The sequence below is a fragment of the Pelobates fuscus genome, chromosome 5 (genome assembly GCF_036172605.1).
Source record: "Pelobates fuscus isolate aPelFus1 chromosome 5, aPelFus1.pri, whole genome shotgun sequence".
NCBI classification, from domain to species: domain Eukaryota; kingdom Metazoa; phylum Chordata; class Amphibia; order Anura; family Pelobatidae; genus Pelobates; species Pelobates fuscus.
The window spans coordinates 357108816-357120610 of record NC_086321.1 but is presented as its reverse complement, the minus strand read 5'-3'; the positions used below and the strand labels follow the sequence as shown (position 1 = coordinate 357120610).

The window sequence follows — 11795 nt, the reverse complement described above, 5'->3', positions numbered from 1 at the left end:
TGGCCAAAGCTGGGCACGTGAAGTCTTACACAATAAATCCTTCCTTATGATTGAGGTTCACTGAAGATTAGTGGATTTTGTTTAGTCATGTGCTCCATCATAATGAATCCCACGCAATAACCTACAGAGCACTGTTTATACTTAATGAGGGGTGACTTTAAATTCTATCTTGTTTCAAAGTAGATGCTTACGGCCTGACGGTCTCCGCAGAATAGATCTGGGCCGTGCCTGGTCAGACGTTTGTCAATCATTAAGTTGCTCAGGATTTCTAATCTGTTCCAAAATCAATTATGTATTGAAATATTTAATATTAGGGTTTTCACAAACCTATTCACCCTCCGATAAAAAACAAAAACAAACAACATGCCATATTGTGAATCTAGTACATCTATAATAAGGAGTTGAACATTTAAACATTATAGAATAACCCCGTAGCCAAACACGGACAACCAACTGTTCTCATAATCCTAAAAAAACAGATTACTGTTTATTTAATGTAAAAAAAATATTGGGGATCTATTTCACAAAATGGAGATTAATAAAATGAGATTAAAAAAAAATATATTGGAAAAATCAAAGTTGTAAAATAATTTATATTGTGTACTTTTGGAATAAATTTGAAAAGCTAATTCTCAATTCACAGTAAAGAAATAATGGTTTGGGGCTAACTTGCAACACACAGGTATACCCTTACCCTGCATCAGGAAAGTCCCACAGCATTTATGTATGTGCATTAATTAGTTGCGGTATGTAGTTTAAAAAAAAAAAAAAAAAAAAATGTAATCCATTTTTAAACACCTCTGTTACCTCTCCACCCAGATGAAATCTCTATGAAAACAATTGACTGTGCAATACAATGCAATGCAATAAACACATATCATAAGACAAACTATGGACTACGTTATCTTTTTGCCTGTCAAAACATGCCAAAAGGTCGAGGTACCACTGTCAAGTTTTGTCATTTCCCCCAGATGTCACTAGTAACAATTGTAGGGGAAAACGGCATTGTCTATGAAAGCCTCCACGATCTCGAGGTATCCTTTGAAGACCCCTGGGTCTTAGTCTTGCACAAGCATGAGACGTTGCCTCTTGTCATATGAAAAGCTGAAGAAGAATCGTCAGATAAAGATGGTGGCGGACAAAAGGGGCAGCTTCATGTCGGTAAAACTTACCTTCCAATGCACTGATGGGCCCACGCACTGGAAGAGGAGCAGTCATCATTGGAGGTCTTTGCAAAATATGTAAAAGACCCCATATGGTGATAGAGCCACTTTAAGTTCCAAACACTCACAGTAAGAATGTTTGTTTTATGTAGTTAATGGCATTCAAGAATGGGAAATCACATAGAAATAATAATTAAATGACAAAAAACTTCTTTGTCAATCTTAGCTATATAACTGTTCTAGAGTTTTTATTTAATGTTATATCTGTTCGGCACAATCCATTTAAAATACAAAACAGATATGTTTGTATAATACTCACCATGCATAGTCAGCGTGTACAGATATTACAATCAGCAGAGCAAAATGTTATGTTCAGTATTACACACACAAAAAAAAACCACCAATACGTTATACTGATATTTTACAGGTCAATAAGTTTGTATCATGAACAATAAACCATGAGTCAGGTCCGTCTGGTATGTTACGCAGTACAAAAACTGTAGAAAAATGCAAATAAAAAGAAGTGCTGTAAATGATCTGCAGGAAATAGCAGTGGAGGTGTATACGGCCTTGATGTGCTTGCATGGGTAGCAGGAGAGGCTGGCTTTTGCGCTCCCTTTTCTCACCTCTTCTTCTTTGTTTCCTTCTTTTGTTTTTTACCAGTGGGCACTGCTGGCATTTTGGGTTTTCTGATCACCTCGGATACTTTGGTTTCAGTAGAATCAGTGTCCTGGAAGGTAAAAGGAAGTATCACTTAATATAATGAGTCTCTGACTGTAGGTTTACCCAGTAGAGTGGACAAATCATTTTAACAAATTAAAATTCAGCTGACTTCTGAGTCTGGTCTGTACATTATTGCAAATGTACTGACCCTTCTTGGCACCTGAACCTGCCAGCCCTAGTCTTTGATTCATGGAAGAATTACTAACAGACACAGGTTTATAATAGCTAAGGTAAGTGATTATACAAAGTAAGGTTGGTAAGAATTTCAGAACCATTCTACTAGCCAGGCCTAAGTGTTCCTCACCACATCTAACTTCATTCTGCAATGTGAACTCTAGATAATGCCCCCAAATGATTCACCCATTAGCAGGGGCGGACTGAGAGAGTCCTGGGCCCTCGGGCAAAATTAGGACCTGGGTCCCCTCCAGAGATATATATATATATACACACACACACACACTGTTGTAGATGTACCTTGTATTTGCATGTAAAGTGAATGTATGTTTCTGTGTATATTCACTGTAAGTGAATATATGTATGTCTTTGTGTGAGGTATTAGGATTCACAATATATTTGATTGTATGTGCATGTAAAGTGAATGTATGTTTCTGTGTATACTTACTGTAAGTCGTGTTGGGATATTAGGATTCAAAATATATTTGATTGTATGTGCATGTAAAGTGAATGTATGTTTCTGTGTATACTTACTGTAAGTCGTGTTGGGATATTAGGATTCAAAATATATTTGATTGTATGTGCATGTAAAGTGAATGTATGTTTCTGTGTATACCCTCTGTAAGTCGTGTTGGGATATTAGGATTCAAAATATATTTGATTGTATGTGCATGTAAAGTGAATGTATGTTTCTGTGTATATTTACTGTAAGTGGATATATGAAGGCCTTTGAATCCTCATATCCTAACACGAAATACAGAGTATCTATGAAGGGACACTGTAGGCACCCAGACCTCTCCTGCTCATTGAAGTGGTGTAGGTACAGTGTCCCAGGTCCCTTAACCCTGTAAAGGAGGGGGGCACATTAGGAAGCTATAGTGCTAGGGAAAAATAAAACATGTTTCCTGGCACTATAGTTTCCCTTTAAGTAGATAAAAACTGTGGGGTGTTGTAGTCGGTGTAGGGGACATGGGGCTGCCGTGGGGGCAGGGGAATAAAGGCTGAAGTGGGTGCTGGGGCATAGAAACTGTAGTGGTTATAGGGGCTGTAGTGGGGGCAGAGGCTGTATTGGGTATAGAGGCTATAGTGGGGGCAGCGAATAATAGGGGCTATAGTGGGGGTAAGGCGAAATAGTGACTATAGAGGGGCAGGGGGTAATAGAGGTAATAGAAGCTACAGTGGAGACAAGGGGTAATAGAAGCTACAGTGGGTGCAGGGGAGTGATAGGGACTGTGGTAGTTGCAGGGGAGGCATAGGGACTGTGGTTGTTTCAGGGGGATAGGAGCTGTAGTAAGTGCAGACAGCAATAAAGGCAGTAGTGGGTGCAGGGAAAAAGGGCAGTAGTGGGCATGGGAGCTTTCATGGATATAGGGTTGTAGTGGATGCAGGTGTTTAGGGTCTGTAGTTGGTATATCAGCTGTAGTGGGTGTAGAGGCTGCAGGGGTTCTAGTGGTTTTATGGGATATAGGGGCTGTAGTGGGTGCATGGTATATAGAGAATGTAGTGGGTATAGGGACTATAGGAGGTGTAGTGGGGTATTGTACAGCGCTACGGAATCTGATGGCGCTATATAAATAATATAATAATGGATAAGGGCTGTAAGGAATATATAGGCATGCGGTTTGTGCATGCGGTAAAGGGGCTGTAGTGGGTATAGGGACTGCATGGGGTACAGGGTCTGTAGAGTTTGCAGGGAGTAGGGAGTAGGGGGAAAAAGGGAGTAGGGGGGCAGCAGGGCAGTAGAGGGGCAGCATGGTGTAGGAGAGCAGCAGGGGGTTTGCTGGGGCTAGAGGGGCAGCAGGGGGTAGGGGGACAGCAGGGGGTCTGCTGGGGCTAGAGGGTCAGCAGGGGGTCTGCTGGTGCAGCAGAGGGTAGAGGGGCGTGGTGGGTATAGGGGTTGTAGTAGGTAGAAGGGCCGCAGGGGTAAGGGCTGCTGGGGGTAGAGGAGAAGCAGGGTGTAGGGGGGCAGCAGGGAGTAGGGGGCCAGCAGGGAGTAAGTGGGTAGAGGGGCAGAAGGGGGTAGGGGGGCCAGCAGGAGGTAGGGGGCAAAGGGGCAGAGGGGCCAGCAGGGAGTAGGGGGCAAAGGGGCCAGCAGGAGGTAGGTGGGCCAGCAGGGAGTAGGGGGTCTCAGGGGGTTTGCTGGGGCTAGAGGGGCAGCAGGGGGTAGGGGGACAGCGGGGGGTCTGCTGGGGCTAGAGGGTCAGCAGGGGGTCTGCTGGGGTGGTAGAGGGGCTGTAAGGGATAGGGGCTGTGGTGGGTATAGGGTTGTAGTAGGTAGAAAGGCTGCTGGGGGTAGAGGAGTACCAGGGAGTATGGGGGGCAGCAGGGAGTAGGGGGCCAGCAGAGAGTAAGTGCGTAGAGGGGCCAGCAGGAGGTAGGGGGACAAGCAGGAGGTAGGGTGGGCAGCACCAGGTAAGGGGGCCAGCAGGGAATAGGGAGCAAAGGGGCAGAAGGGGTAGCAGGGAGTAGGGGGTGTGCTGGGGCTAGAGGGGCAGCAGGGGGTAGAGGGACAGTGGGGGGTCTTCTGGGGCTAGAGGGTCGACAGGGGGTCTGCTGGGGCAGCAGAGGGTAGAGGGTCTGTAAGGGGTAGGGGCTGTAGTAGGTAGAAGAGCTGCTGGGGGTAGAGGAGCAGCAGGGGGTTGAGGGGCAGCGGGGGAGTAGAGGGGCAGCAGGGAGTAAGTGGGAAGAGGGGCAGAAGGAGGTAGATGGGACAGCAGGGGGTAGGGGGTGCCAGCAGGGGGGTGCCAGCAGGGGGTAAGGGGCAGCAGGGAGTAGGGGGCAGCCAGCAGGGAGCAAAGGGGCCAGCAGGAGGTAAGGGGGCCAGCAGGGAGTAGTAGGCAAAGGGGCAGCAGGGGGTAGAGGGGTAGCAGGGAGTAGGGGTGCCAGTATAAGGTAGAGGGGCAGCAGGGGGCAGGGGGGCCAGCATGAGGTGGAGGGGCAGCAGGGGGCAAAGGGGCTGCTGGGGTAGATGAGTAGCAGAGGGTAGAGGGGCAGCAGGGGATAGGGGGGCCAGCAGGAGCTAGAGGGACAGCAGGGAGTATGGGGCAAAGGGGCAGTAGAGGGTATAGTGGCTGTAGTGGGCTGCTGGGGGTAGAGGGGCAGTAGGGAGGCAGAGGGGTGGGAGACAGCAGGGGGTAGAGGGGCAGTATGGGGTGAGGAGCAGCAGGGGGGCAGCATAGGGTCTACTGGGGGTAGAGGGGCAGTAGGGAGGCAGAGGGGTGGGAGACAGCAGGGGGTAGAGGAGCAGTATGGGGTGAGAAGCAGCAGAGGGTCTACTGGGGGTAGAGGGGCAGCAGGGAGTAGGGGGCAAAGGGGCAGCAGAGGGTAGAGGGGCTGTAGGGGGTAGAAGGAAGAGGAGCTGCTGGGGGAAGAGGAGCCTTACCTTTGGCCAGAGGGGTTAATCCTTCTCCCAGCAGCACTGGAGCATGCTGCCTCTCCCTGAAGTGCTGCCTCTAACACAGATCAGGCAGCTCCGCACGGCTCCCTGACCTTTTGACACATGATGTCATTTCCTCTATGAGGAGCCGCACGGAGCTGCCTGATCAGCACTACAGACAGCTCTCCTGCTCCGCTCACCAGTCAGGCACAGTGAGAGACAGCATAGTGGGTCTTTAGGAGGGCCCTTTAGCTGTCTCTTACTGTGCCTGCCCGAACATGGGGGATATGTATTTGGTAACAGGGGCCCGCGGAGTGCCGGGCGGGGCCCCTGACTGACTAACTGCAGGCTGGGGAGATTGTTTAACTCCCCAGCCCAGCTATTATTTTAGTGCATGGCAGGCAGGCGGGCGGGCCCCCTAGAGCCTCGGGCCCTCGGTCCATGACCGATTTGCCCGAGTGCTCAGTCCGCCCCTGCCCATTAGAAGATAAACCCTATCGAATTATCACACGCTTCCCATTGATAAACTAGCAGCATCGACAAAGTGATTGATGAAAATCATGGAAATAACCTTTTAGCTATGTGTTTGTAATTTGGCAGAGATACACCTGCAATCCATGTATATGAAACGGAAAAGAAAGGCACTTACTCTTGATCTCTCTACCATAGAAATCTGTCAGCCTGTCTGGGAAACACGCAGGCTATTTGTTGTAGCCTTTGAACTACCCCCTACACCGTGACTGCCAGAAACTCCACAAAGATTTTCAAATTCTTTGTGAAGTTTTAAACAGTAGTAGGGGTGATTCTTAAAAGTTTCTTCTTACCTATTCTACAAGCATGCAGCTGCTCAATCCCATAGTTTAACACTACTCCAGCTGCAGGTATCAGCTGTGGGGCTATTGTTATAAAAACGTTCTGCTTGCAAACAGCACTGATGACCTTGACAGGCTGTTGGGGTGACACACCATAGCACACTACCAGGCTTAAATTTCCACATGTAAATGGTTTTTGGGCAAGGGAAAATTCAGAGTCCTGATATTTTCTATTATATTTATTTATTTATAAAATATTTTACCAGGAAGGTTACATTGAGATTTTTCTCGTTTTCAAGTATGTCCTGGGTCTACAAAACATTGCATTGATACAATGGGGTACAATAAAATACAAAAACAATATTAATACACAATATATACAAAATGTAACATAGAACAGGTAGGAAATATATAATCAACCATGACAGGTGCATTATGTTTTGATGTATGTAGAGAGGGATCTCCTAAAGTATTTTAGGCTTGGGGAAGATTTGAAAGTCGTTCCATAATTGCGGTGCTCTGTAGGAAAAGGAGGATCGGGCTGCTTTCTTTTTGTACTGAGGTAGACTAAAAGTGCTGGTACTGGATCGGAGGTTGTACATGCACTAACAGCTTCCAATCATTTAAAAAAAAAAAAATGACCCTCATCGATATATTCATCTAAATAAAATGTGTGTCTAGTGGATGTATGTTAAAGGAGGGGGATATGGGGGATAGATTTCCTGACAGTGTCTCATTACTTCTTACTGGAGTGGTAGGCAATGTAATGGCATTACAATAATAGACATTTTACCATCATATAAATCATGATGCCTTTTTTTGCAAATCATTGTTTACGGGTGTTTTCAGAGACATTCAATAGGTTATTGACATTAGTATAAGTATGTAGTACACGCAATTCATCGCATAATATTGGAAAATGTTAGAAAACTATATTAGAAGGTAGCTGATTACGGAGCAATTTAGAGACTGATGGACATTTTGAGTAGTTTATGCCACTTCTGCATATTTGGTAGATGAAATATGAGGTGCTTTTTAATAAAGTAGACCAATAAATTTACTTCCCACCCAATGGAAATCTGAGTAGTGGCACATGTAAAAATGTTTGGCAAGTAAATGAAATCTTAACGTCAAACTAGGAGCTGAAACACCTCTGCAAGGTGGGTTTCTGAGTGGGGAATATCAGAATCTAGTAATTGTGCCCAAATATCAGTGTTTGCCTGAATCCTGCACCTTGACGAGTGGATGCCATATTTTTGGTAGATGCCATGTCCCTCAATATTTTTGAAACACTGTAGACTATGCCATATCTCTGCATTTGACACTGAATGCATTGAGTCAAAGTTGACCATTATTATTTTTTTTTTTTCAATTTTACTGTAAGAACAATCAGGATGTGGAATTCTCTGCCTGAAGAGGTGGTTTTATCAGAGTCCATATAGATGTTTAAACAGCTACTAGATGCATACTTGCAAAACAGAATATTCAAGGATATAATCTTTCAATGTAGGGTAATAACTGCTTGATCCAAGGATAAATCTGACTGCCATTCTGGGGTCAAGAAGGAATTTTTTTCCTAGCTTGTTGCAAAATTGTGCTTCAAACTGGGTTTTCTTACCTTCTTTTGGATCAACAGCAAAAAAACAAATGTGAGGAAGGCTGAACTTGATGGACGCAAGTCCCTTTTCAGCTATGTAACTATGTAACTAAGTTGACCATTATTTGAGATTAATTTTCCTGGGCCAACAGAGGTGATTTACCAAATAATCCCAGGTACTTAACCCCTTAGGGACACATGACATGTCTGACATGTCATGATTCCCTTTTATTCCAGAAGTTTGGTCCTTAAGGGGTTAAAGGAACACTATACAGTCAGGAACAAAAATGCGTATTCCTGACCATATAGTGTTAGCAACACTATTTAGCTACCCTGTCCACCCTGCTATCCCTTAAATATGGTCAAAACTCACCTTATCTCCAGCACCGCGGGGTACGCCACCCTGGTCAATCATAATCTCTTCATAGAGATGCACGGAATCAGTGCATCTCTGTGGGGAACGGTCAGCGCCTCCATGCAGAGCGTGGAGACACTGAACGTCAGTGCTGCACATTGTGCAGCAATGACCCAGGAAGCACCTCTAGTGTCTGTCTGGGAAGTCGCCATAAGAGATGTTCCTAAGCTGTAATGTAAACACTGTCTTTTCTCTAAAAAGGCAGTGTTTATAACAAAAAGAATGCAGGCACCGATTATACTCACCAGAACAGATACAATAAGCTGTAGTTGCTCTGGTGACTATAATGTCCCTTTAACTCTAGAACAGTTTAATATAACATTTTACATTCCTGGTTTTATTGGCTACTTTTCTGTCACACCACATCTAGTATTCTGGAAAAAGACATGAACAGCTTTTATACAGAATATACATCCCTCAAATATGAACTTTCTATCTTCATCTCTCCGTGATGACTCATTTGAGGATTAGATGAAGTTGTAGAAGGTGTGGTTTCATAACTGCCTCAGATGGATCGATAATGAATCTGAATACAATATCCTACCGCATACAAAATAGGGAACAAAATATAAAACTGAAATTATATATGGTAATAAATTAGGACACTGACAAAATGAAATGTCCTAATAGTTCACATGAATGCCCCGGTCTTCTCACAGACCATTGTCTGTTGTGATCTCTGTAGGCAGTGTAACTGTACTTTAGATTAGCACACAAGACTATCAAACCATTGCCACTGCACGTAAATCTATCCTGGAGAACATAATGCAATGTTTGTTGTAAAACAAATGTACCCTTTTCTTAATCATGCATTGGATACATTAGCTAAACACTGCATAGCAGGTGCTCGCTCTGAGTGCTATGTTATTTTATAGAATTACTGAAGTAGGATATAGTGTCACATATTGCATTAAAAAATGCGGTTTTATGTCTGACTCAGACTAACGTAATCCCATAAAGGATAAAATACCCAATTCATGTCTTACCACATCCTGTGTTTTGCTTCCTGGAAAGATAATGGCCAATATGCAGATCAGCTGGAAAATGGCTCCACAAAAAAGGCCATAGCGGAGTAGCATCTCCAAAAAGCTTGGTTCTGGGATGTCTGGTGGGGAGAGGTCCAAAGGTTCTGCCATGATGCAGGAGGATCCTACATTAGAAATATGAAACAGTGAAACAATTAGTTGCTGTCAAACAGTAGCATGCATGCTTCCCATCACAGACAGTATACATGTGATGGCTACCTTTAAAAATAATAGGAATATAAATAGATCTGGATTAATAAGCTGTGAGAAACAATGTGATATAAAGCGCCCCTCATATACATATTTAATTTATAAAACAGGAAGCGCTTTGATTGTGCAAGTTTATAAAGAGTTTGACATAAGTTTAAAATATTAGGGATGGGTTACAGAGAGTTTAGAATGCATTGCTTCCACATCGTTAGCGATATTCCTGGATACATATCACTTGCACATTTTGATGAGCAACAAAGGAAAGGTGCTGCCCTGCAGTATGTTTGATTCAAAAAGAGTGCATGTAGGAAATGAAGACAGGAATCCTGCAGCATGTCAATGCTACATACAGCATATGAATTCTACATACAGCATAGTAATACTAAATACAGCATGTAAATTCTACATACAGCATAGTAATACTAAATACAGCATATGCATTCTACATACAGCATAGTAATACTAAATACAGCATGCAAATTCTACATACAGCATAGTAATACTAAATACAGCATGGAAATTCTACATACAGCATAGTAATACTAAATACAGCATGGAAATTCTACATACAGCATAGTAAAACTAAATACAGCATGGAAATTCTACATACAGCATAGTAATACTAAATACAGCATGTAAATTCTACATACAGCATAGTAATACTAAATACAGCATATGCATTCTACATACAGCATAGTAATACTAAATACAGCATGTAAATTCTACATAAAGCATAGTAATACTAAACACAGCATATCAATTCTACATACAGCATAGTAATACTAAATACAGCATATCAATTCTACATACAGTAGGACAGCACAAGTCATGTGCAGCCCATTAACCTGATGAACTGGAAATATGGAGGTTAATCAAGTGTGTTGCTGAAACAAGGTGTGGGTAGCTGGGGTACTAAGAAGGGGTTTCTATAGCAACTGATAACATGCACTAATTATGTAATGTGAAAGCTGGCATTAAAGGGTAAAGGGTGCCTGGACTGGTCATTGGAGGGTTAATGAGAGAGTTATCACCAACTCACAGACAATAGGAATCCACAGCTGGAAACCGGAAGTGGTTCTCCAACAGACTGGATCTGACGCAATCCACTGCCTTAGCAACCGAGAACGCTTTGCTTGTTACAATGTATCCTCTGCGTTCTAAACACCAGACACGCCTACTGTAATGGGGACATACACACCCAGCTGCAGCGTGACTCTAGTGTTTAATACTTTATCTTACTAGTCCCATTAAATAAAGAAATAGTAGATACAATATAGTTTATAATGGAGAAGGTTTTTATTATTATTATTATTATTTGTTATTGTACATTATTTTCAGATTTATTGTAAAAATATTTATCCAAATAAAAAATGCTAACCATGTCCCACAATTACATCATTTCAAAAGGACAAAGAGGGACATTTACATTTTAGGGGGGGGGGGGGGGGGGTGTGGGCAGGGGGATAGTTCTGAGAAATATTTGGTGACTTACTAATAACTATCCAACTGAAATGTAATGTAGAACAAGAACAACGTATCGGATTTACACAGACTGATTTCTTAACACATTTATTGTAGTTTAACCCCTTAAGGACTAAACTACTGGAATAAAAGGGAATCATGACATGCTGATGTAGAATTATTAAAAATCTTTGTTGAACCTGTATTGAATTATTGCACTAACTCCATTTTAACCCCATACTGACACAAATCCTCCATTTTGTCCTCATAACCTGACTTCTCCATTTTGAGACTACATTACATTGTGGTGGAATCTCGGTAAAAATAAATTTAGTAGGCCGAGATTACCACGTGGCATGTGTACGTGCATATGCTGACGTATCGATCAGTTGGTTGCACGTGGCAAGATACGATCAGTAGTGTACGGAGCATGTGCAAGAATACAGGATATAGTATTCCCCTCCTCCATTGTGCTGGACAGGCCATGCGGTCAAACAGGAAGTTAATTCTTATTTGTGTTGATTGGTTAAGAGAATGTGCGGGTGGAGCTTAATATGGGAGGAGTTATATGCCTATATAAGGAGCCTGCACTATTGTCCGGGGCTCAGAACTTGTGGTATTTTGGTGACGCTAGTCCCTCTGAGTCCCGATCGGTGATCCAATAAAGAATCTCTTCCTTCCTGAAGAAACCTGTGTCCATCTCTCTGTGCTTCGCTTCCGTCAGTTTCTCCGGTATCATTTGGTGCATTGGCCGGGAAGCTCATCGTTCAACGGTAGCTGAGAGGCAGAGGCGTGAGACGGTCTATCTTTGCCCACGTTCTCTACGGCTGCACCCCTGA

The 11795-nt window shown here is 43.4% G+C and overlaps 1 protein-coding gene across 1 annotated transcript; it reads right to left on the bottom strand.

Moving 5' to 3' along the window:
* Positions 1-1385: 1385 nt before the first annotated feature.
* On the bottom strand, positions 1386-10600 carry MANBAL (mannosidase beta like). Its single transcript, XM_063453339.1, has 3 exons — positions 10535-10600; positions 9247-9410; positions 1386-1893 (listed from the first exon to the last, which is right to left on the bottom strand). Exons 2-3 carry the CDS (start codon positions 9394-9396, stop codon positions 1786-1788), a joined length of 258 nt encoding a protein of 85 aa, XP_063309409.1. The 5' UTR covers positions 9397-9410; positions 10535-10600; the 3' UTR covers positions 1386-1785.
* Positions 10601-11795: the final 1195 nt, after the last annotated feature.

Bases quoted from the DNA above. Each gene is read 5' to 3' on its own strand.
- MANBAL (XM_063453339.1), bottom strand. From the start codon at position 9,396: ATGGCAGAACCTTTGGACCTCTCCCCACCAGACATCCCAGAACCAAGC. The intron at 1,894-9,246 runs GTAAGACATGAA...TTTACCTTCCAG, and splicing joins GAAGCAAAACACAGGATGTG to GACACTGATTCTACTGAAAC.